Source organism: Astatotilapia calliptera, chromosome 1, assembly GCF_964374335.1.
Source record: "Astatotilapia calliptera chromosome 1, fAstCal68.1, whole genome shotgun sequence".
NCBI classification, from domain to species: Eukaryota; Metazoa; Chordata; class Actinopteri; order Cichliformes; family Cichlidae; genus Astatotilapia; species Astatotilapia calliptera.
Window position 1 is genome coordinate 37,022,865 of NC_137422.1, and position 26,563 is coordinate 37,049,427.

General features: G+C 38.2%; 2 protein-coding genes across 2 annotated transcripts; one reads left to right on the top strand and one right to left on the bottom strand.

Annotated features, from left to right (window-relative positions):
• Positions 1–16,397: 16,397 nt before the first annotated feature.
• Positions 16,398–18,914, bottom strand: phospho2 (phosphatase, orphan 2). The gene is made up of 4 exons (XM_026175580.2): positions 18,789–18,914; positions 18,201–18,278; positions 17,907–18,001; positions 16,398–17,827 (listed from the first exon to the last, which is right to left on the bottom strand). Exons 2-4 carry the CDS (start codon positions 18,269–18,271, stop codon positions 17,262–17,264), a joined length of 732 nt encoding a protein of 243 aa, XP_026031365.1. The 5' UTR covers positions 18,272–18,278; positions 18,789–18,914; the 3' UTR covers positions 16,398–17,261.
• Positions 18,915–19,148: 234 nt separating this feature from the next.
• syap1 (synapse associated protein 1) lies at positions 19,149–24,804 on the top strand. Its single transcript, XM_026175567.2, has 9 exons — positions 19,149–19,466; positions 19,714–19,832; positions 20,949–21,015; positions 21,604–21,677; positions 21,814–21,953; positions 22,099–22,250; positions 23,775–23,824; positions 23,934–24,087; positions 24,191–24,804. Exons 1-9 carry the CDS (start codon positions 19,265–19,267, stop codon positions 24,319–24,321), a joined length of 1,089 nt encoding a protein of 362 aa, XP_026031352.1. The 5' UTR covers positions 19,149–19,264; the 3' UTR covers positions 24,322–24,804.
• The last annotated feature ends 1,759 nt before the right edge of the window (positions 24,805–26,563 follow it).

The following is a 26,563-nucleotide window of genomic DNA, read 5'->3' on the forward strand; positions in this document are numbered from 1 at the left end:
TTTTACAAATAGCTGGTAGAACACAATCCAGACTGGCCATGTCAGGGTTGGGTTTATCTATATTTTTTGCCGATTTTAAAGACAAAAAGATGCTAGATTGCATCCCCTGAAACACTGGCACCTTACTCCTTCTAACACTGAAGTGATCTTAAGATTCTTCCCCTTTTGAACTTAAGCCTTTCTCATTTCCGATACAACGTCTTCCCCTGGAAGGCAAACACATGGGCACATTTTGCAACACCCACAGGTCATCACACAGGATCTATGCCTTTTGCTTGACTTTCTAATACCTCCTGGCTTTATCAAAGTGCACAGATGGTGAGTCTTAGCATCTTTTGTGTGACCTTCTACATTCTAGCCTGATGTGTATTCCTGCCTACTGTGACAAAAAATGGAGATGGATGACTTTTTACTTGTTTGCTGCCTTCTCTGTCTTGTATTAGTTTGACTTGGATCTGAAATAGAACACAAGAGCTGCCAGTGCATTTGAGCTTGGTCTCACGAAAGAAGGTCATGGTTTCTTGTCCTGCTTCAAGGTAGGCCTCAAGCAGCTCTACATGCAGTTCCTTGACCCATACACTGACCTCTGCATGCAGCATGCAACAGAATTGTTCAAGAATGAGAATCTCCTCACTTTGTGTCTTCTGTGGTTCTGCTTGGCCACTTCTACTTGTGGTAGAGTTCCCCTTATGCCACAGATCTCCCAGGGGGCCTCGTCTGGTGTGATGTCAAGTTTTTGTGGGTTTCAATCTGAAGTATTTTATGCTTTCCAAACAGGACTGTGTGATATATCTCTTTTTTCACCACATAAAGGTATTTTGATTTTGCAATTACACTAATTTGATATCTTTGGATAATAAATAAACCAAATAATAATAAATAAATGAACTCAGTATTTCAGTATTGTAACAGTATACTGTTCAACCTTTAATTGAAACATTAATATGTAACTTTTTAAAGTCGCAGCAGTCTTCAGCAGTGAAGCAGTTCAGATTCAGGGTTTTGAGCTCATTGGCACGACAGCTGAGAAAGAGTTACCAACCTTGGTTTTATCAAAGCTTCTAAACCAAATGTTCACTCATATGGGATATGAAGGGAAATATATGTAAATGAAAATCCCTAATATATACACTCTTTTTTTTAACAAAAAAAGTTCTGCAAGAAAACTTTTGTAGCAACTAGAATGTTAACTAGAAATGGATCTTCAGATATGTTTCCCAGACTTGAGGTAGTATTTCAGACAAATGGTTATGGGGGTTATGTTCACACTTTGCTATCTTTTATGTAATTTATGTTGCAATTAATGGCAGCTTTCTGTGCCAATGCAATAAAAAAATGAAGTATATATAATGACAAAGAGTTGTTTATAGTGACGATCCCACAGAGACTTAACGCCTTGTTTTGCATCAACAAAAAATTTTGGACTTTAAGCTCATTCTTTGTATTTTCTGTTCCCCAATAGCTCTGAACACTACCCAGCCAGCAACAAACAGAAGAAAGGTAAATATATGGGTGCTTCAAGCTGCTTTAGAATTTCCCATCAAGGTTTTGTGAAATAGTCTTTGCTACCACTCAAACAGACCTTTTTTTAATTGTCAAACCCCAAACCACTGATGATAGAAGGTTATTTTCCATGACCAGTTATTACCTCACATTCAGTTTAAATCATTGGCAATGAATATGTTTGAAGAGGAATACTTTAGTTCTGATTCATCAGAGTATTTATTTTTCATATTATCAAACCTATTATTAAGCTGTATATTTTAGCCTTAGGGTTGATAACTTATGGTAACAATGTTGACACCAGTTTCTAGGATCAACACTTTTTAAAATAACACTCTATTTAAACTAATGCTTTTGTATTGCAAATATGGCAAGCGCACACAATAAAATACAAGTATTTATGTGTCAAGGTGAAGATGTGTTGAGTGACAGTGATTATGAGTTCAGAGATGAGAGAAGAGTAAATGACAGCCTGCAGAGAAGGAAATGAAGGGGGAAGGAGATTGCCAGTACCTTAAATTACTCAATAGTATCTGATAGGAGACAAGAAATGAGCAGTGGTTAATTCTAACCACAAAATAACAACAATGTGGTGTTTTATTGCACAACTGGCCCACATATCTCCAGTCTCTGCTCAGCTGCATAAAAAAACTAAGGCATCAGAAATATAATAGTTTCAGTTTTCACACATAGTTCCACAAACACATCCTTTAGAAGCAAATTGTTTTACTCACTGACAGGCAGTTCATCACACTGATGTCAGCGGATGAACAGCGGGGGTCAGGATGGGCAAAAAAACCTACCCTTACCACAGGCTGAATGCATCTCTGTGTTCATCTAGTACAGATGTTGTGAAGATGCATGAGACTAATGGCAGTGCTGGAGAGATAAAGCTGTTCTCTTCCCATCAGCTCTCTGCCACATCACCATTGTCTGGTTCCTCAGATGAGACTGGTGAGATGAGGTCCAATTATGATTTGTGATCTTTCAGCACCGCATATAAAAGTCACCTCTGACTGAGGATCCCAGCTTCATAAAGGAATTCATTTTAAGTAAAAGAGCCAGGTCATAAAGTGTGTTATGTCTCTACAGCTCTGGATTTTTTTTTTTAAGTACACAGTCTTCTCAGAGATTAGAAATGGGAGTTTTATAAAAGAGCAGTGCCTTGACTAGCAAGCTTTCTTTGCATGTACTACTTTTTTACTAGTATTTTCTCTTAACATCGTTTTGAAAGTCCTGAAGTCCATTGACAACACGTGAACCTGCCTCTGTGTTTAATCTTCTATTTCATTTGTTGAGTCCCTTTCAAAATTGGCCACTGTTCTGTTAACATTTTTTTCTGCTCAGTTTTTAAAACCTTATGGTGTACAGATTTGATCAGATTTGATTGGGGTTGTGACATTTTGGTAGCAAATATTTCGAATCATAGAGCAAGATGTTAATTACAAACTTCATTGTGGATAGAGCCATCTGAATCTCTTTGTCGGCTCCAGTTTTGTCCTAATTGATGAGCTTGGTCTGCCCTTCATTTACTCACAGGTGTGTAGGTGTTCCCCAATGACTGACCCGCAAAGACTGTCTTGTATCTATTTAACCACCCCTCACCCAAAGCTTCTCAAATATGTTGTCTTCATTACTTTAATGATACTTCTGCAGCTAGCCATGCAGTGGCAAATATGTCGACTAACTCTTCCTAGTATTTAGTTGTTTCTTTGTTTTAATATTTCATTTTTAGACTTCAGCTAGCTCGCTAGCTGGCTTAGTGCTAACTAATAACGTTACTCTTTGTTGTAACATCTGCATGACCAGCTGATCACTTTATTTGTGCTGGAAACATTTTCTAATTCTCAGTGGGGCCTCTGTAGTTGTTTGCATTTGAGAATCAAAGTTTAATTTGGAAATGGCGCAAATATGACACTGGCAAGCGATTACGGTAAAGTTACAATCTCGGAATAGGAATTTTGACAAACTCAAGAACGTGTGCCATTTTGCTGTGAGACCACTTGTGTACACATCAGATAAATTAAACCAATATCTCTCTTTTTCAGGATTTTTCTTCACTTTTTTGCACACACGTCTCATCCACCAATATTGTCTGCTGCAATATGTATAAAACCAAATTTGCTTTAAACAAAAAAAGACAAAAGAAAAAGAAATAATAGCATATAATGTTCTATTTTCTGACACCAGTTACCTACAGCAAGTGAAAATTTCATTATCAATTTACTACTTCATGGTTAAAAAAGGCTCATTTTTGCCTCAATCAGAAAGTGGTCAAAATATTCTGTGAAGCAACGACACCTCTCACAGAAACACTATGAAATAACACTTACTGTAATTCCCAATCAAAGACTTACAAGTAAAGCTTATATCTGTGAATACTAGACACCTCATTAGGCAAGCAATGTACAAGAGTCAAGTTCAGCTGCATCAGGTCCCACGCAATGGACCTAATAGTGGTTTAGCATCATTTCCATTTTGACTAATCAACTGAGTAAGGCATCTGCTCTTGCCAGTTTGAAAATGTGTGTGATGAACAGAGTGGACTGAATTACGCCCAGCTTGTAAGTTACAATTAATCTTGCAACATAATGCAGGCAACATCATGGAATATTCAGTCACACACTAACACACTAGCAGATTTAATGCTGTAGCCCTCAGGAAGAGAAACTGTTGTAAACAAAGACATTTTAGAAGAATGGAACCAAAATTTATCTGTAACATCTAATAAGGATTTATGGAACGTTGCAGCGTGATCGGGATCAAATAAATTAGCCAATGAATATAATGTAGAATCTGTAAAACAATTTTTTTATTAATTCAGGCTATATAGGTTATATATTCCCTGCTATGCATTGTGCGCAACTGTAATAGTGGTATATTAAAGTTGGATACTATTATTAACATGCGAGATATTCATGCAAATATAAGATTAATATTATAATGTTAACTTAGGAGAAGGAAAATATCATAAGGTGCCCGGGGAAAAAGCGATCCAACTTCTCAACAGCTGTAATATTCTTAGTTCAGAGTAAAATATCACATGAAGATTAAAGTGGTCTTATAAAAAAACATGATTTGCTAGTATATTGTCATCCCAGATTTATCAGGCCAGCCAACATGACAACAGCCCACCAGCAGCCTTTTCGCTGGCCAAGATGAGACATGATCGCTTCTGAAGTGTGAGAACATTTCAGCATCGGCTAATTAATTGTAATAAGGCTGGCTGGCACATACGTTGGCAATGACAACCCTTGGGTGAGAGGCGAGGCGAGGATTCCCTACTAAAGCCGGTGTGGAGTTTGAACTGTCAGGCCGCTGTGCACCAGAGACTTGGTCTGGCACTCACCTAGATACACATCTGCTCTGATAAATCGCCTGCATCACCCAGTGCATACATTTCATTATCGGCTTTAAGTGGGCGAAAACAACAAGAATCGGGGCTTTGAGCAGAACTTGGGTGAGAGGGTGGATGAAAGGGAGGAACAGGAGCAGAATATGCTGGGTGTTTAAAGAAATGCCCTCCTCATTTTCCTGTTAGTCACATTGACCTCTATCAACCTCTATTGACAGCTATGTGCAACTACAGAATCACACAGTTTAATTGTCTTCCATTGTTATGGGCTGATATTAGTGCTAAATTATTTGAAACTGTTACATTAATATGAAAGCATAAAATAACACGGGTTCCATCCCCATTGCAGTGTGCTATATTAACTACTGCTGAGGATTAACAGCCTTCCTCAAGGGTAACTTGACAAAATGTTCTGAGGGTTTGATAAATTCTGCATGGTTTCTGGCTTTCACAGGGTGGGAAAACTGTATTCTGCAAGTAACACAGTTTAAATGAGAAGGCTTTATCCTGCACCACACACCTGATAAGGGATGATCACTCACTCTGGCTACATCCAAAGGCAATTCACCACGACTTTCTTGTCCATCAGCTCTTTCATTGATTTTATGATTGTTCATGTCCTTGCTTGTCAAGAGCAAAGCTCCTCTGAGTTTGGTCTCAAAATGTAAGAAAATCTCAAAAGCGTGTGTAAGAGCCATTTTTATTCACAAACTCTACTGCTTTTCAAGTCTACTCAATATAGAACAACACTGCCATCACTTGGCAGCTTCTGCTCATTACTCTGACTTGAACCCACGCCGACAATGCTGCAGAGGGCACCAAACTTGCAAGAAAGAGCAGAGTTATGCAGTCCTGCATGGAAGTTGAAATTAAATGGGTCAAGGAGATTTAGATCTAGGCCATTATTGTCAAAGAGAACAATGGGCATGGATGTAGGAGTAATTGGTAGAAAAGGGTAAGCATTTGTCATGTTAGTTCAGACTGAGTTCTGCACATACTTAATAGGGTTTCACATGATTTACAAAGGCATATTTGCTTTATTACAGCCAATGCCAGACTTGCTGTCACTGAGTATAATTAATGTGTCACACTTTAGTTGCTTCCTCTTTCTATAGTTTAAAACACCGCAAACTTTAATAGTAAAAGATTTATTTATATAAATATCCAGCACTAGCAATTTCACATGCACTAATTCCATTTCAAAACAGATTATCAATTAATCAGACAATCTGGAACTCAATCTTTTTACAATTGCCATAACTATGAGTAATTCTGAATTAAAAAATTTTAGAAAAAATGAATAAATTGCAGTTTTTATTTCTTTCAAAAAGAAGAATGTGACAAAGTTAGAGGGTGTTGCACTTCTAGCTTAAAGCTCATATTAGCATGCTAACATACTAACTCTGCTAACATGCTATCACTGATATTGCCAAACTAAACAGATTGTTTACTGTGTTCACAATATTTATTTGGCACTATATTGATATATTATTTGTTTGTCTCCTTTTTTTTCTGTTGTTGTTGCTATACTATTTTAACAAGTTCAAAATAAAGATACATTCTAACTATTACCCAGTAAAAACTGACTGAAAGTCACAGGTGTGTAACCACAACTGGAGCTGTCCCCTCAGAAGTGATCCTGAGAGTAAATGACCCACCATGTAATCATGTAAGACGTTTGCAGTCACATGAGTCAAGTTGTGAGTCAAGGTGTGAGTTGTTAATGTCGCACGGGCCAAGGTGTGAATCCACTGTGAGACATTACCCTACCCCACCCCCATCATGTAAGTTACTATGAGCAGAGGATTGGAGAGTGGATTAACCACTCTCAACACCACCTCCCAGGGGACAAGCCCACTAAGGGTTAAACACTTTTAGTGCATCAGAACTGAAAAGCCTCTTGGATGAGAGGTGACATGCCTTCATAAACCAAAAAGAGGTCCAGTTCATTTCAAGTGCTTGAGTTTTCCAGGTCAGAAAACAAAGAAAGCAGCTTAAGAACAGACAATGAAATGCCTCAATGGAAGGAATCATGAGAGGTCATCATCGGGTAAACGAAGCACAATCCATCCAGTTTTTGGGACACTAAAAAAAACTGTACACTTCAAGCATGCTTCAAATCCTGATGCTCATCCATCACCTTAGAGCCTGAAGTCATTAATATAGTGTCATCAGCCCACAAAACCTTTTCTTAGCAGTGTTGTAGAGGCACAAAGCGCAGTGCTGCTTGTGTTTTTGGAGTTCATACTTAATCTCAGGTGTCCTTTCATGAAAACCTCCCCAGTTTAATGATGTCCCTTTACATTTTTTAACTTAAACCAGGTTCTACAGAGCAGGGTGTACCTTAGCGAGCCCCACCCAGCCACACACACAAAGAGAAAGAGAGACAGAGAACAAATAAAACTACAGATTGATTGGGATTCTCTGACTTATGCAGCGTTTCACAAATAATTAAATGTTCAATCATAATGAATTATTAAATATTAAATATGAGCCATATTCATTTAAGCAAATTAAATTACATAAAAAAGAAATACGTTTTCACTGGTGGTCTCAATCATTTTACTTTGCTGTAACCATGACCAATGTCCAACAGACACATGGTGCTTCCTAGATCTGTTCTTTTCCATCACTGATCATACAAAATAAATCCAGTGAAAAATAGGTTTACTCATCTATTAATATTTGTCATTTTTAAATTGAAATGTAAGTGCATGATTGATTAAACTTACATTTTTTTTGCAATTCAGTATGGTCTGATCCATCCACATAATGTACCATCATGAACTCAGATACAGCCATGCAAATTTACACTCCAGGCACATCTCTAACAATTTCTCATATTCTGTATCTGTGTATGAGGGTTATAGTTCTTTATGCGCTGCAGGTAGGTCCCTTTAGTGGAGGAAGAAACCCCTGTGACTTGCACACAGCCCAGCATGGTCACCGCCCTGCACTCTACCCCTCTCTCCTTCATGCTGACAAGTGGGATCCATTCTTCTGTGTCTGGGTTGAAGCACTCAGTGAGGGTGGTCTGGCCCCCTACCATGCGCAGCCTGCTGTTCAAAGACACCAGGCACATCCCATACTCTGCAGGGAGCAACAGCGTGACAATCATAGATTTATTTTAATAAAAAGGTTAAATTAAAAATAATGTGTCTTTTTGCACATACAGTCAAGAGCAGGCACTTAATACTAAACAAATCTCAGATAAGTTTGTCTTTTCTATTTGTTTTTTGTGACTAGATTTGCTAACACAGCTACGTGGATGTGGGTAATATTATGGTGGTTGAAATCCACTGTGAAACTTTACACCTTTTCTTAGATATAGTTGCCCTTGAAACCAAAAGATCCATCTGCTACATAATTTCAACACCTGACAAAATGTTAAAGAGAGAAAAGCAGAATAGAGATTTGATCTCTGACCTGCCTGCTAGCAGCCTGTGGGCTTCTTTCATCAGCAGGAGGGCGCGCATAGAGCTGAGAGAATGCTAGCATGTTGAAGCACTTGTCCACAACCAGGAGGGCCTCTCAGGCCCCTTTCACTGCTCAAAACTGCAGTAGGTCAGCAGCCCTTAGCAAGCTTTTCACGTTCAGCAAGGTTATGTTGACTCTGGAGGAGTAGACACGAGTCACCCAAGGCCAACACAAGCGCCGCGTCTGCCCCCAGCAGCTTGGATGAGAGAAGTAAATAACATCTTTACTTTCAAACTAAAATGTTTGTACACATTTGAGAACTTCTTATGAAAGTTAACCTCTAAATGCCAATCTCATGATTACATTTTTGTGAAGAGGACCTGCCCTTTACTTCCACACATTTATATTATTTGTGGGTTTCTTTTTTGTTGTTATTGTTGTTTTTACTGCATGATAGTTACTTTAACAGCTCCACTGTGTAGCAGTTTGCACATTCCTCTAACAACCAAACGATCCCTGCTTTGATCCTGGAAGGAGAGACTAATTTCTTTGTTGTTTTGTCAGGAGAGGAATCCTGAAAGGTGTAAAAGGTCTCCCAACTCTAAAACATGCAAGACGACCTACTTTGGTTGTATTGCTGTGAAAGAAAAATGGGAAAGCAGGTCCATTTGCATCCAGTTTCCTTTACTATGCATACCAAATGAGTTACAGATGCAAAAATCATATGTTGGAATGAAACTGACTGCTTCCGAACAATCTTTTGCCAAACTTTCCAAGGAAAATAGTCAAAATTCAGAAAACTTGTACCCAAGTTTGACAGCTTCAGTATTCAAGATGGCTGTTTCTAAGCATCTTCGTTTAATACAAAAATCCTCATCTAAACCCTCTTGCTACTGAAGAGTGAATTCAGAGAGTAAACAAAGCCTGCTTGTCTTGGACTGTAATACCAGGTTAGATCTTAGACAAGTGCAATTGAGTTGTTGGCCCTGATTCATACTCTAAATCTATGTTCCAACCGTGATGCATTTGTGCCAACCTACTGATGTGTGGGGGGCTTTCAGTCTTAGGAAGGAATATCTTTGCATCTCCACAGGATGTAACTGCCTCTCTGGATAGAAATGATAAATCAGTCCTTCATTTGCCACTGATTGAAGTCTGGGTGACAACAGCCCATTTGCATTTATTCATTTGGCAGACACTATAATCCGTACTGATGTACCGCTGAGGCACAATCCAAAGCACAGCAGATCAAGAACTGAGAAAAAAAAACCCTTCCAGGTGTGATGTAATACACAAGTGTGTTGTAATTTTCTTTTTTTCTTTCTTCTTCTTCCTTTTTTTTTTTTTTTTTTTTTTGGAGAAACAAGTGAAAAATCAAGCAAGAGAAATAGACAGAGGCAGTGCAAACTAGTCCAGTAACTCAGAGGCTGGGCTCCAAGCGAAATTTGACAACAGCAGCCTAAATTAAATTTGGTAAATCATTCCACCAAACCAATACAGCTCTACCATGAAGTTCTAAATACCCAAGCAGCAACCTCCAGGGCTGAAAAATGAAGCCAGTGAGCCAGTACCAAACACATTTCCTTTAATTGTAACCTGAGGTTGGCTCCAGAAGTGACTCAGTCCCCATAGAGGCCCATGTTAAGGTGTCCACCTCCAGCAATGAAATGATCATGTTTTTAAAATTACCAAGGCTTATGGCTTTGGCAGTGATGGGAATAATGGCGTTACAAGTAAAGGCGTCACTAACCTTGACCACAAACACAATACCGAGAGTGTCCGAGCCGGGGCTCGAACCGGCAACCTTCTGATCACAAGACAAACTCTCAACTCTTGAGCCACGATTGTCCTAAATAGCGATGATAATAATACTTATGTGATACTTGTGTTCTTTGGTGTATTAAGAGTTTTTTCATGTGCTATGTGCAGAGGTGTTTTTTTCTGTTCTCAAACTGATCTCCCTGTTGGAGCTCAGTCTGGTGGGAGTTATTTTTTTCTCTTTATCTTTCCTCATGTGGTGCATTTTCCATTGTTATACCTCTCTGACCTGTCTTCCCCATGTGATGTTTTGTGTAATGTATGTATGGTCGGAGGGTAAGATGGCGACGCCATTGCGTGCAATGGGTCGGCAGCCTTATGAAATTTCCCCTTGTGGGACTAATAAAGGTATATCAAATCAAATCAAATCCATAGCATTACATTTGAATTCAACAGTTCAATCTTTCAAATAACGGACAGATATTTGTGAAATCATGATACATTTGTGAATGTATTTTAACAATCTAAATATGCATATGTACAGACAGATACAGTTAATAATCATGAAAATTATGTTTTATTACATTACAGTGATTTAACATTAATTTACATTTGAAATGTGAAATCACAGTCTATCTACGTAACTTTAAAGATATTCTAGAAGAACAGAACAAAACTGTACAATGCACAGTAAAATACTTTTATATTAGGATTTTTTCCTACAGTACAGCCATACCCACGACCTTGTGGTTGTTAGTTCACATTCATTGGCCGATGCTTAGCGTCATGTTATTATGTGTCCCAACATCCAATGGCATGTCACATTGTTTTCATGGCCACACCCTCACCCCAGGTGCAGAGGCCTATTTCTGTTCAGGAATGTTGTGAATACTTTGAGATTTTTATTAATTGCAATTCCTACCTCTACATTTATTTTTTAAAATATATAATTAGCACAGCGTGGCCGTGCAGTGTTTTATATGTTTGGTTTTTTTGTTTTTATTCCTATTAATTATATTTTCACTTGTTATCTCTGAATCATTGAATCAGACCAAGATGACATGAAATTTTCAGCAAAATTATAATTGAAATACTCCTTTAATTATTGATTATTTTCATTCATTTTCGATCATTTTATATATTTTCCATAGTATTACATTTGAATTTAACAGATCATTCTCTCACATAACAGACAAATATTTGTGAAATTATGATACATTTCTGAATGTATTTTTACAATCTAAATATGCATATGTACAAAAAATATATATTTAAAAAACAAGTAAATTGTGTTTTACTATATTTACAGTGATGTTATGTTATTTTACCTTTGACATGTAAAATCACAGTCTACTTATGTAAATTTAATGATATTCTAGAAAGACAGTACAAAACTGTAAGATATACAGTAAGATACTTTGACATTACTATTTTTTGGAACAGTGTAGTAGCAGCCTTCTCATTTCTTTGTGTTTTGTGCTGTGTTTTACAGGCCCACAGAGGAGGACAGCTCCGAGGCAGATGAGGGACAGGTCCCAGGACGGTCCATCGGCAGTGGAGCTGGCCATCCTGGTGTCCCTGAAGATGCCACGCCAGTCTTCAACGGAGCATTTCCTCCTCAGTCTTGTTCCTGCTCTGGAGAGCAGCTGGGTCCTTTTTATTCCTGTCTCTCTGTAAATTCTTATATTTTATATATTTATGTTTAATGTTTTTCTGTTTGTAAATTTTAATATTATTTCAAATAAATTTTTATAATGACTAATGTCTCAGTTCTACTACACAGCAAATGTTGGCACACGACTTGACACATGTAGAATTTATTTCATATAATACTAACGACAAAATATACTAACACAGTGGGATGCAAAGGTTTGGGCAACCTTGTTAATAGCCATTATTTTCCCGTATAAATCGTTGGTTGTTACAATAAAAAAATGTCAGTTAAATATGTCATACAGGAGACACACACAGTGATATCTGAGAAGTGAAAAGAAGTTTACTGGATTTACAGAAAGTGTGCAATAATTGTTTAAACAAAATCAAGTAGGTGCATAAATTTGGGCACCACAAAAGCTAGGGGGCAAAACAATCACATGAGTGCTGCTTTTTGACAGAGGAAGAATAAAGTAGTCATGATAAGCCAATCACATGACCACTTCAAGATGACAAAGCAACAAGGTGATATATACCAGTTTTTAAATTATGTTGATAGTCATGATAAACAATATATACGTGGCGTTTTTTCCTCAATAGTTTTGTCACGTTTACTGTCTAAGGACAGCGCTAGTAAGCACTCTCTGCTTATGAGCAAAAAACAAAACAAAACAAAAAACAGCCCGTCTGTGTTGGTGGAAAAATGCACCATGTCGACCAATCAAAAATAATATGGCAACATGACATTTGGTTGCTTAGGAACACGGAGAAGTTTTAGGAGTGAAGTCCAGAGAGAGAGAAAGGAAGACAGCAATAGAGAGTGAGTTTCGTGAGATTTTTTGAGATTGTGAGATTTGTGACATTTAGCATGTTTGGAGTGTGTGTGGCATCTTATTGAATGCAGTGCGTGCCACAGGTAAATCGATTGCAGTGTCGCTAAACGGGGTGTAACGGTTTGCAGTGTTGTGTTATTTTTCGCACCATTTGTGTGGTAAGTCTCATGTGCATCAGCCGGATGTTTTGTAAGTCCTGTCTGGAAATAACTGGGAATTTGTATGTCTAATTAATGTAATAAATAAATTATCTATTTATTTCTTTGCCCCGTTTACTCATCCCTTGTCCTCGGTTACACAAACAAGGCAAAGTAAATAGTTTTTAAAGGTGAAATGTAGAGGAAACCTCAAAAATAGTGAAAAATGGTCAATTATACCCTGGACCCCAGAGGATTAAATATTTTGGGCTAGTGTTGGGCAAGAAAAAGGACCAAATGTTGTAGTCCTTGATAATGCATTGCTTTAAAAGGCGAGAATCTTGAGAGATGGCTGTTATGAGGAAGGGCAGCCCAGAAACTTTACTTTACCAGCAACACACATCATTGTGTGCCTCAACTTTCCGTCTTTTACCCAAGCTAATCTGCCATTTTGGGGGGGGGGGGATTAGAGAGCTGATTTAGATTATCATATTAAGATTTAGGGACACATCATCAGTAGTGTGTGTATACACGTGTGTATATACACACACGTGTGTGTGTGTGTGTGTGTGTGTGTGTGTGTGTGTGTGTGTGTGTGTGTGTGTGTGTGTGTGTACATGTATATACGTATACATACATATGTGTGTATATATGTATGTATATATTAGGGGTGCAACGATACACAAAATTCACGGTTCGGTTCGGTTCGATACTTTGGTGTCACGGTTCGATATTTTTTCGATACAAAAAAAATGTTCATGCCTTTTTAATTTGTCATTTATTAAAATTATAAATATATATTTTAACTCAAAAGTACAGTTTTTAAATTTAACCCTAACCCTTGTGCGTGTTTTTTATTTTGACAGCGAATGCGCACCTGCGGACCACTTATGTGCAGCCCTGGTTATTTAGCTCGTCATATTGCAGCCACAGAAATTCTTTTGTCCATGAAACCATAAAGCTGCACTTTCTTTTTGCCTTATAGTCTGATTTGTCATAACTTCTCCGTTTTGTGGTAAGCTTTTCTTTGGCTGTCACTTCTTCACCCTGACCTGTCTTATTTGGCTCAGCAGAACTGAAATGCTTTTACACACGCACTCACATAAGCTCAGCGATTCTCTGCGCGATCAACCTCTCACATGTTTAAGCTGCGGGAGATTTCACTTGTCATGTTTGCATAGTAAGCTAACGATTAATAAGACGATGTCAGAGGAATTGGTGCACAAATTATCATCACTCACAGATCAGTGCTGTCGCTCTCTATACACAGTTCGCGCGATTGCAAAGTGAAAGCAAAAAAACAAGCGCAAATTCAAACGCGATTTCAATATGTCACATATTGACAGTGGCTCACCGATGCCAATGACATAATTACCCAGCTACATTTCCGAAAGAATGCAAAAGCATTGACATATATTTTTCCTTCCTACAAAAGCCCGACGGGCAGGGCAGAGATAGATTTTGGTACCCCGACTGAAAAGATCGCTAGCCCCGGGACGTCGGGCTAGCGATATTGCGAGCCCTGTATCTGATTGAGGAATCACTCATCTTTGGAAAAGAGAGTTTATTACAGAGAAATGTCTCTTTCCAAAATAAAGCTATACTATCCGCTTCTTCTGGGCTATATTCTCAGCAGCATATTAAACAGCTGTCTAAATGACTCGGCTAAAGTTAGTAGCATGCTTGCTTGTTTTTTTTCTGCTTCCACTTGTCTTTGCACTAGGATGATGTCGGCGTAAATGTGCAGTCATATTCGTTGTGTTCCCACTAGTGCTTTCAGGTTAATCTCGTTGAAATGACCTTAACGCCACAACACGGCAAATCTCCGTTAACGAGCTACCGCCGATCGCCCGTGCATGGGGCTAGACGGCCAACACGTTAACGAGCTAACTGCGCTAATGCACTAGTTCCCACCCATGTAATTGAGCATTGCATGGCACATCCAACATACTGTTTTACTTTAGTCCATGACTCGCTTACCTTCAGGGTCATACGTCACATGAAAACCAAAATAATTCCAAACGCCAGATCTGATTGAGGGTGGGGGAGGTCCATGTTGTAAGGAGAGCTTAACGTCTGTCTCGCTAGCTTGCCCTGCACTCTTCCTTCTGACGATGCTGTCTGTGTTGAGCGCTCAGTGAATCTGCGTTCGACTACTCCGCCTAGGCTGCACTGTCGACCCTAGGCGGAGCAGTCGAACGCAGATTCACTGAGCGCTCAACACAGACAGCATCATCAGAAGTAAAGTTGATCAAATAAATTACAAATTTTGTATTGTTCGATACATATGCGTACCGAACCGAAAGCACTGTATCGAACGGTTCAATATCGATACGAATATCGTTGCACCCCTAGTATATATGTATATGTGTCGTTAAATTCAATTCATTTTATCCTTTCATCTAGAGAGTCTAGAAGCTAGCTTTTATATTTGTCACTGAGTCGTAAAATTACTTTAGATTTTAGGACAACAATTAATCTTAATTAGTCTCATAATTGCCTCATTCTCAATTCTCATTTAATATTTCTAACGAGAAGCTTGTTTTCATCCATTTATGAGTCTGTATAGTCAGTACCCCTCAAAAATCTATTGGACTACATTTAGTATTTTTAGTATAATTGTTCATTGTGAAACACGATTTAAAGCAATACCTCACAATATAATGAAATCTCACCTCACCATCACAGTATTACAAAACCATCTTAATTACTGCAGTGGAAAATATTTGCACTACATTAATTTGGAAATATATTGGAGATAATACTTTAAAGATATGGCCCCAATATTTTATCACTGCTGGTGAGATGTAAGACTTGCCTCTAGAAGGATTTGAGTAAAACCTGAGAAAAAATAATCAAAGAGGTAATTAATTTGATTTAATCACTGGAATTACACAATAACAACACAAAATATTATTTTATCAAACTGGCTTTTGACAGTGGCAACAGAAAGTCAATCAATGCATATATACATATATATGTCTCCATGAGCACGGCTGTTGAAATTGTACATAAAAACTGAATAGTCTATTCAGATAATGCATACTGGCCACAAGAAACCTGAGCAAAATCCTAAATGAGGCAGATATCAGCTGAGGTAAGTTCATGTAAAAATGTTACATTCAAAATGTTGACAAAACCACCTTATTTAAAGTATGTATTAGTTACATTATAATGTGCCTTTTACAGACGTATTTTTAGTCAGTTTACACTAAGACAGACAACTTCATGCCATTTGGCAGTTTCAAGTTCCTGGTATGGTGCATGCTGTAACACTGTCTGGAGCATTTAAATATAACACACCATAATGCCATCAGTAACATCAGTGCTTTTCTTTTCAGAAATCAAAATGTCTTACACAGAATATAGCAGGGAAGAACTGGTATAGTGTTTTTCTCAGATTCATAAAGAAAAATTACTCAAGTTAGTAGGAGTGCTTTAAGCTTTCGGTCATAATGTGAAGAGACAACTAACATTTGTAAACTACAAACCAAATTTAATTAAATGCGATATCCAGAACCCATTGTTTGTTCATTGGTTTGGAAATATTAACATATATCCAGTCAGCCAGTTTCCCAAACACAGTCTGGTGCTCACAAAATGAATAAAATTTTAAAAAGAAAGAAAAGAACATCAGTGAAGGTCTTCACTGAGTAAAGAGTTTAATCACCAGGCTTAATTCAAGGTTGGGAAATTGAGCAAGTGTGTGTTGAGACCCACAAAACAAAGAACGAATTAAAGTTTTTATCTTTTGGCCTATTATTAGAACATGTTTATTAGCAGCCTGTCACAAAAACACAATGATGTCCCCACTTCTGTAGTAAAAAACACCAAAGATGACACAGTTTGACAGGCATGAATTTGCATTATAGTACCAGTGAGCTGATTTCCAAAGTGTTTTAGAAGAAATCCACATCAGTCAGTGTGTAAAACAGGAGGCTCTTTCGTGGTTTGGGGAAAATAAAAAATAAAATAAATTAATACCTTAAAAATTTTGAAAAGTAAAGGTCGTATCAAATATTAATAAAATGCCTTTAACATGAACCTTTCTAGAAACCCTAGTCCAGAAACATTTCAATGGAGACATCTTTTAATTTTTCTTGTAGTCTGGGACTAAAATTAATCCATGTCTCAAATCTGCTCAGAAATTTCCCTGACTTCTACTTTATCAGATCAAGTTAACTTGCTGGTTCATCTCTGCTTCTTGGATCAGCCCCAACAACAGATCTTGAATACTATACTAAATATAATCTTAACTGAATTCTTACGTAGTATTTAACATACACTGCACATGTAAAAGCTGCCGTTGTGACACACTGCCTATGTATTGTTAGTGGTTTCAGGCGCCTCTATTTTCGATCACCACGGAAAATTAGAAAAATTGTAAAGATCATGATGATAAAAGATAAAGGTAAATTTCCCTGCAGACAAATTACCCTTTTTAAAAGACTGGTTTACATGTGCAAATGCTGTCGTTTTAAATAAGTTAAAAATTTCATAAACTATTCTAAAATTTTGAATTATAATATGAAAAAAAAAGAATACAGGCGGCACAATGGATCCTGCAGTGCAGGCTCAATATTTGTAATATTTCATGTGCCACGGCTACGACTGCATGCTTGCTTTCAGCTCCCGGAGAATGTCAGTGCCACTGCTCCAGGCAATGTTTTTAGCTCTTACAGAAAAGTTGCCCTCCTGACCTTCCAGTTTGGCTAGCAGCTTCTCCAGAGTGTATCCCTTTCTTGGCATCACAACATCACGGCCTCTCAGACAGGAAGTAGGGCAGAGATCATTCCCCCCATCCCCCGCATAAAAGATTTGCTCATACTCCACGCCGGCATCAGATTGCAGAGAAAGGTAAAGCTCCAGGACTTTTTTCTTGCAGAGGTTGACAGGGCATTGACCACAGGCGTGAGAATGATAGCACTGCACCTCAATGTGGCCCAACTCATTGAGCTTAGCTGGGTTGGTAAAAACCTTGTCAACAGCCGCCTGGAGTCCTGCAGCATGGAGAATCCATTCTATAAACAAGGTGTTGGAATCAGAGATGACTATGCAGTCAATGGCACTTTTATTCTCTGCTATAAATGTCAGCAACTCAGTCATTCCAGCTGTGAAGGGGATGGTCTCCATCACACTGCGAACCCTGTCTGGGCTCACCTTCTGCTCACCTGCGGGCATAGATTAGAAAATGTTGAAGGCAGATTTCAGGAAGTAGTAAAACAAAAACAAACAGCATGACAGACTCACCTATGTAGTTCAGCACCCTGCCCATGTACTCAGTCCAGTAGCCTTTTCTGTACGAATTCTCCACAGAGCCAGGAAGTGTCTTATCAGGAAGGCACCTGACACAAGGAATATATAAATAAGAGAAATCAGGATAACTCAGCTATAGTGTTTCTCTAATGGTGTATTAAGGTCCTAGTATAAAACAGTAATTACAGAGTAGTAGCAGGAGCAGTGCAACAGAAAATCTTTGTCAAGATAATACATACAGATGACAAGAAACATGGAAAGAGCTGAAGTAAGACTTTCTTGACCTACCTGACCACCCAAGTGTCACTGTTGGCATCGACCACGGTGTGGTCAAAATCAAACACCATCAGAATCTTCATTTGGCACCTTAAAAGCAAAATAGCACACAAAACTAACTAATAAATTAAGCAAGATAATAGTTATTTTTAAGCTCCACCCTTCTATTATTTCGTTTGGTAACGGATACTGCTCTCAACCGGTCTATTTACGTCTTATCAGCTCAAAACACAAGTAACTGAGCCCACACTTCCGCTTCTAAAAAATTACCCTTCCCATTAAAGCCGATCCTTACTTGACATGTCAAATAACATTTATTTAACAATATTTATTATTCCTTTCTCCATCAAAACTACGTTAAAACTAACGAACTTTTAAATGCCTTATTTTTTAAAGGAAGTGTGGTGTAAACTCGTCCCCTTACAAGTAAACAGCCCACGGGTAGAGCTAGTCAGTCAGTCACAGCGGTTCCTAACGTGCTGAAGACACGTGACTGGGATTACATAGCTTTCTGTAATAAACTGTAGTAAACTATACCCAAGATAAATACACATAAAACACATAATAATAATGTAAAATTTTGAGCAACTGCAAAATTACCGGTACGAGTCCTCCGTCAGGAATTCACCGATCTTCCTTATCTTCCTTCTCCTTATCTTGCTTTGCCGCAAAAAGTGGAACAAATCTCAGCTCATTACCGCCACCTGCAGCTTCTTTTGGATGTTGCGTTAAAACGTAGTAGTTCCTCTACTGCCAACAATGAGCACGTACTTTATAAGACATACCATTTTTCTACTTTAGGAAAGGTGTAGATCTTTCAACGTGCAACACTTTTGTGATAGTTTTTACTGATAAATACCGTTTTTTTTATTCATATATTCCACCATAGCACTAACAACAACCCATCAAACCAGACTTCCCATATTTGGCCTCCGGGTGGCAGTATCGCACAAGTGCACACACGAGAACGCAGAAGAAGAAAACGTCAGTTTATTTCCTGGTTGTATAGTCAGGAGAGTCCGTGCAGATTGTTTTTCCGTATCTTTAATTTAATCGATCGGTGTTTTTCCACCAACATGTTAAAAGGTTTAGGGACGTGGTTGGGTCTGGAGGGCCCGACCGTTACGGAGACGTCGGTTGACAAGGAAAAGCTGAATGTGGGGCAGGAAGAGAAGGTGGTAGAAGCACAAACCGAGGTAAACAAACAGCAGCCAGCTGACCAGGATGGAACACCAGAGGCGGAGCAGGAAAACTCGGAACAGTCCACAGGACTCGGCGGTGAGGAACAGCTCATATCTGGATGATTAACTCTTAATTAACTCTAAGCTACGTGCTCAAAGTTACTCAGCGTGACGTTAGTCTTTCTCTCTGTGTTGAACCCTGAAGGCTTTCCTGTTCATCTTTTTTGTATGTTCTTCACTCCCAGCAAGAGCAAATATGACTGCAGGAGAATCTGTTCTCTCATATATGTATCTTTTATTGCAGTGGCAATGGTTTTATTAACAGACTCTTTCTCCATTTGAAGGTTACATCTTCAGTTTTGCTTCCAGTGCCACCAAGAAAATCTCTGATTCAATGGTGGAGACTGCCCAGACCATCAAGAAGACAGTGGAAGAAGGAAAAATTGATGGCATCATAGACAAGGCATGTTGCTCTCAGATTCTTTTTGACTGGTTTTTCAGATTTTAAAAACGGCGTGGGGTTCATCTGTGCATTTGTGGGTTTGTAGGTCAGTTTTCTGTATTTGCTTTCCCCGAACTGGCACACAAAGCTGGTTATCAGTTCGCTAATTTAACCCAGGGTTTCTCCTAGAACTCTGAAACCTAAGATTACTGTCTGGCAGTCTAATAAGAAGATGAGCATAACCTTCTCCCAGCAGTTTTATTTTTGATATTCTCAGCTGCAAACTTTAAAGGTTTGAGAGTAAAGGTTTGTTTGTTTTTTTTATTCAAATATTGGCTTAGTCTACATAAGTTTCATATGAGTTCAGCAAGTACACTGTCGGTGTCCTATTTTAGGATCAGATATTAATACTTATAGTTTGTTTATTAAAACCAAAAGAATAAAGTTGTGTCTAGAAATCTATAGTATTTATTTCTGATTCTTATTAGGAAAACAAAGACAGTAGACGCTATAGAAGAAAACTTTAGACTCCTGTTTATGCACAGAAGTTTGAGGGATCTTCCAGGAATAGTGATGCTATTTTCTGGAGAATTGATTAATTAGTAGGCAGTGAGTTCATATCTGCTGATCTCTATTCTGGATCTTAACTTGCTCCAGATAGCGATTTACCCCGAGTAAGAAGTGAACCACCTTCAAAGTACAGAAAACCCAGGGGTTAAGCCTGAGCTTACCTGGATAAGCAGTATTGTATTATTATTAAGTAGCATTGGCCTCTGGACTTAAAGGTTTGATTATACACATAAGCGCACTGTGCTGTATATAGTCTACACACCCTCTTCTTATTTTTGGCAGTTTGATCAATAAAAAATATCAGGGGCAAATAAAGCTTCCATAGATTAAACATTACTTAAAAAAAATTTCAAAGTATTTTTAAGTCTAAAAGTGTTAAAGTTTAAAATTTGTATCAAAGTTTCCAGATTTTTTCATATGCAAGTAAAATCCTGGATTTTATCATAACTTTTTCAGGACTTCCTGCTTTGTTAACACTTTCCATTTATGCATCAGCTTTTCCAATCTATTTATTTGTGTGTGTGTGTGTGTGTGTGTGTGTGTGTGTGTGTGTGTGTGTGTGTGTAGACATTTTTAGGGGACTTCCAAAAAGAGCAAGAGAAATTTGTCCAGGAGAAGAAGGCCAAGAAATCAGGTAAACCAGACTTTAAAGCATGAACGTTATTTACTGATGACCTCAAATGATTCGTACAGTCACCACATACGCTGATTACACACCTTTGGGATTACAGTGACAAATCTGCAGCAGCTGTGTGGTGCTATCATGTCAATATGGATCAAAATCGCTGCATGATATTTCCAGAATTTTATTGAATCTGAGCAATGAAGAATTAAACTGGTGCTACAAGGTGAATGAAGTGTAGTCATAATGTTTTCCAAAGTCAATTATTGAACCACTATGAAAATAAATATATCAATCAAAAGTTCAAATATTAATTTCTGAAAGCAAGACTTACACTTTGAAATTGACACACTTTGTTTAAAATTGGAGTCTTGTGAGACCTGACTGGGATAAACTGTGTAATCTTTATTTTTACATTGCGCCTGAGGGGCAGCAGAAATGATATTATCACGATTTTATCAGCATACGTCACTTACTGGCCAAGCAGCTTCTATTTACAGAGAGCCAGGTTTGTACATGTGTGCATCTCAGAGATAAGGATTGGAACTGATGGTACATGACTGAATGTGTGTGTGCACACATGCTCTGATGTTTGTGTAGAAGCAGCAGTGCCACCCTGGGTCGGCTACAATGAAGAGGAGACAATCCAGCAACAGATTCTCGCTCTGTCCGCTGTAAGCAAAGACATCATGCACAGTATATAGTACAAATGTATGAATGGGTAGCTATTTTTGTGGCTACTGTTTTACTTATTTAAATTTATAAATTATGCTTTGAGTAGAAACTGAGCTGTTTGGTTGCTGATTCTAGGACAAGAGGAACTTCCTCCGCGACCCTCCCGCTGGTGTTCAGTTCCACTTTGACATGGAGCAGATGTATCCTTTAGCTGCAGTCATGCTGGAAGAAGATGAGCTCCTCAATCGCATGCGCTTTGACCTGGTTCCTAAACAGTCAGTGCTCCTCAAACATTTGTGTGTGTGTGTGTGTGTGTGTGTGTGCGCGCGCACAAATGTACCTGTTTTTGCCTCCATTTATAGCAGAGTCAACCTAAAACTGATATTTAAAAATGGATGGTGACATGTTTGTGTTTGACAGTGTGAAGGAGGAGATGTTTTGGCGGAACTATTTCTACCGGGTGTCTCTGATCAAGCAGTCGGCTCAGCTCACAGCCCTGGCAGCCCAGCAGCAGCGGAACGATAGTGTGGACAAAGGGGCCAGTGTTTCACCTGAAGACATCGTCCTAACAGGTCTGAATTTTTAGCTCTGCTAGAGAGGTAGAGATCACCAAGAAAACTTTGTGGTATCACAGCTGCAGGAAGGCAGGCGGATTTACAACCCCAATTCCACAGTGGAAAAATTAAAATGTAGTGATTTGAAAATCTCTTTTCAAAATCTTTGATCATGGCTTTATAAAGGTGGTTTATACAGTCAAAGACCTTCACAGTCCTGCAACTTGGGCTGTGTTATTTTACAGTTTTCAGGCATCTAAACACCATGTAAGAAAGAAAGGGGCACAGCTCTCTCTTAAAGTTGGAAAGATATCAGTTTAAAATGTAAAAGCAGATACTGTGAAAGGAGCTAAAAGCTATATTTATTTTGTTCTCTAGGAAAAGTTGGCAGATGGTCTGAGAATTCAAGAGTACTTGTACAATAAAGATTACTCAGTCAGATCTTTTGTGGTCTAGAGCCACAGAGAGCTTTATATCCAAACAGCAGTACTTTAAATTGTTCTCTGACACACTGGAATCGATGGCAGAAATTGCTGCCATGTGTTCTTTTCTTGGGCTTTATTGATACTCTGGCAACAGCATTCAGAATAAAAGGAAGGTGTCTATTTGATGTGAAATAATAATGAAGGAAATGGAAAAACCCAATCATCTTAATGCATCGCTGAAATCTCTTTTCCTCCCTTATTTAAATGGGCACATACAGTGTTTGTTAAGACTGATGTGGAATTTATTGTCCTTGTCTGTTTGAGTAGCTCATTGGCTATAGAGAGAGAGAAATTGTAATCCAGCAAACACAAAGGCTTTCAGTAGCGCTGAGAGCAGTTGTCCAAAAAGCCAAGAACAAGTTACCCAACAGTGATGGTTTATGTAGATAGAATGCTGATTGGTTGATAAGCTAAAGGAACCAGGAAAAGGATGATCACCAGGAAGAGGCATGTTATGTAATGAAGGCTTCCTCTCTAAGCTAAAGGATCAAAACCGGTGGAAACATAAAGAGCAGCCCACATTACCAGTTGTTCCATATATTTTTAACACTACCCCCAAGTCACAGTACTTTGCTACAATGTATAAAATGGAGCTAAATACTGTTTTAGTACGGTTTGGGAAGCACCTGTGGACTGTTTGGGAAGCACTTGTGGACTGTTTGGGAAGCTCTGTGGACTGTTTGGGAAGCACCTGTGGACTGTTTGGGAAGCACTTGTGGACTTCCAACACAATATCTGAATGTCTGATTCAATTGTTTAATTAGGGAAAGAAATCTGTCTTTTTTAATTATTCAATATAAACATGTAAAACGTCATTTCTTTTTTATTTTCTGCTTGGTTGAACTGGTAAACAAATTAGATATTTTATTTAAGGACTGAAAGGTAAAGAAGTCATATCATATAGTATTATAGAGTTACCTAAATGGATCATGCGGCATCCATGGTAAAAGCTAATAAGGTTTGTGCTCATATTTTGATAAATGACCTCAGACACCATCCAAAGGTCAGAGGTTAAAGAGTAAGTCCATTGTAATATCAATGTGTTATTTCTTTGTAGACAATGTCAGACCAAAAACGCCGCCAGTTTCCATCAGTGACATACAGAAGGTAAAAGCACTGCACACGTTGAACTTTTCCAACCACCTTTTGAGAAGTTAAGAAAAAAAAAAAAACAAGAGTCGCTCTCCTCTTTCTCTGCTGCCTGTTTTCCTCATAGCCAACACATGAAGAAGATGAGGAGATTTCAACAAGTCCCGGAGTGTCCGAGTTTGTTAGTGATGCTTTTGACTCAACGGCCATAAACCAGGAGGACCTAAGGAAAGAGATGGAGCAGCTGGTGCTGGACAAGAAGGACAGTCCTTCTCCTGATGGTTGGCTTTGGAAGAGTTCCTATCCTTTTTTTTAAGCTCAAAGTATTTCTTGTTCTGTAAGAGAATGGCTTTGCTCATAATATTTCCTCCCTTTCATATCCAGACGAATCAGCAGATTGGGAAAAGGAGCTGCAGCAAGAACTTCAGGAGTATGAGGTGGTGACTGAATCGGGCAACAAAGACGACCAGTGGGATCAAGAGATCGAGAAGATGCTCCAGTCTGATGACAGCTAGTGTGTTTGATGCGTTTATAGTCACTTGTCTGGGCTGAAATTAATGAATCGTGACCATTGATGCACAAGGGGAGGAACTTTACACGACTCTCATTTCTATCTCGTATCTGATGAAGTGTCGTAGATCCAATTATAGCAAGAATGTGTCACCTCTGCTGGAGGCAGCAGTCATTTTCTGGCATATTAGTGAGTTCATTGTTCCCTCCTAAATGAGTTTCCTCTATTTGGTTCTCCTAATCAGCTGTGTTTTTGATGAGAAATATCACTAGATGATACTCCAGTACAAGTACTATGAATTTTATAATGGAGAAAAATGGTCTTTATTATGTTTTGTTTGTTTGTTTTTTAATCTTAGTTTTTCACTGCTGGTTCCTGGTGGCTTGGACAGTCGTATATACGTCTTGCTATAATCTTAGTACAGAGTACTAGTCAAAGTCAAATGTAAAGTAACATGTATGTAAATAAAGAAGACTGTAACACTAAACTGCCAGGTGCATTTCTCTCTAATTATATCTGTCTGTGTGTTTTGCTGCTACTGCTGTGTCATTCTGTTTTATATGTCAGCCTTTAATAAAAATGCATCTGTTATGGAAAATTATGCCTCATGTTCAAGGTGGACACAAAGTCAAGGAAAACTGATAACCGCAGCTGATAACCTGAAAACCTTCCTTTGGAAACTTCTAAACTATGTTACAAATCTTTTAAATCAGCTCTGACCTACTACATATAACGTTATTCTACCTTAAAATATTTATGTGTAATGACTTGACTATGTTTTTTTACTTTTATGTTTTGTGACTGTCTGCACAGTCGCAGGTATGTTTGGTGACTTTCAGTGAGGATTTAGTGCCCCCTCACCCAGATCGAACACTGGTGACACTTTTCAGTGACAGGTAATGGATTCATTTGTATATACATTCCTACTGCTTTTCACACAAGTGGTCACGCTTTATAATCCAGTTCCAAAATCACTGGTACAGTCTTTAGAATATAAATGAAAGAAAACAGCAATTTGCAAATCACTATAAATATTTAATCCTGTGTTGAAAAAACAAAGCAGTCCTGCATATTAAACAGTTTTGAAATACCATATACTCAGCACTTTCTGTCTACACCCAGCTGAAGAGTATCCAGAGCAGATAACACAGTTCAGCCTCAGGGTGGAGCCAGAGCTACAACAATGGTGTTAGCAACCACATATCAGTTTATCTCATGCTCATTAACTGAAAGTAAAGTCTAGATATTCTATTGAGACTAATCTCAGGTTGCTGGATTACGAAAAAGGAAAGAAAATAATCAATACATCAAAGTCTAAGGCTTTATCAGTTAACTGCATGATTATTAGAGTCATTCCTGCCTCAACAGTAATTTATATTCAGTGCTTAAAAAAATACAGTTTTCTTTAAATGTTTGTTTAAAGAAAGTTATGAAACATTAAAAATAATTTTGTTAAACTGGGGGGAGGAACACGAGTATTTCAGCAGAAAAAAACAGGCATTCATAATAGCCATCAGTCTAAAACAGCAAGAGATGTATAAAAAACAAACACACAGACAAATGAAGACAAAGACCGCAGACAGGAAAGATGTGCAACCGACACAGTCATGTAACCTTTGTTGTAAACATCAAACTCACATGATCGGTGTGCTTTACACGTCCTATTATCATTTTCAGCTTTCAGCCTAACTTTTGAAATGTTTCGAAATATTTCATACAGTCATGCCACTTAGAAGTCTATAACATAGAGGTTTTGGGGGAGTTTTTAAATGATGAGGAATAAAATCCACTAAATCCATTCTGACAAAAATGTGAAAAGTTTTATTTTCCACTGTCAGTGACGGTAGAAGTCAGTGATCTTTTTTTTGTTTTGTTTTGTTTTGTTTTGTTTGCAGTACAGTCTTAAAAACTCAAGAGAACCCTCCAGTAAACTAAATGAACATTCAAGTACATCATTAGTATTGGAGGCCAGCCTCTGCTTTCATACAGTGTCTGACTTTTTAATCCTATAGTACACTTGATGCTGTATTTGTTGTCACTGATGCCTGTTCTTTTCTATGCTATATTTGTGTAGAATGCAGAGAGTTTCCAAAACAGAAACATGCCACCAAATATTAATTATTGCAGATGAATAGATTTTTTTTCAGTCTCTTGTGAGATCCTAACGAATAATAATTTCATTTGTGTACTAAATGTCGTGTGAGAAACATGGCAATCCAATTCAAATTTCTCATCTAACTTTTCAG

What these genes read in the sequence shown, in the direction of transcription:
- phospho2 (XM_026175580.2), bottom strand. Translation starts at nt 18,271, where the DNA reads ATGAAGATTCTGATGGTGTTTGATTTTGACCACACCGTGGTCGATGCC. An exon ending in AGTGACACTTGGGTGGTCAG is followed by an intron (nt 18,002 to 18,200) that starts GTAGGTCAAGAA and finishes TCCTTGTGTCAG; the next exon opens with GTGCCTTCCTGATAAGACAC. An exon ending in CAGGGTGCTGAACTACATAG is followed by an intron (nt 17,828 to 17,906) that starts GTGAGTCTGTCA and finishes CTATGCCCGCAG; the next exon opens with GTGAGCAGAAGGTGAGCCCA.
- syap1 (XM_026175567.2), top strand. Translation starts at nt 19,265, where the DNA reads ATGTTAAAAGGTTTAGGGACGTGGTTGGGTCTGGAGGGCCCGACCGTT. An exon ending in TTTGACCTGGTTCCTAAACA is followed by an intron (nt 21,954 to 22,098) that starts GTCAGTGCTCCT and finishes TGTGTTTGACAG; the next exon opens with TGTGAAGGAGGAGATGTTTT. An exon ending in CCATCAGTGACATACAGAAG is followed by an intron (nt 23,825 to 23,933) that starts GTAAAAGCACTG and finishes TTTTCCTCATAG; the next exon opens with CCAACACATGAAGAAGATGA.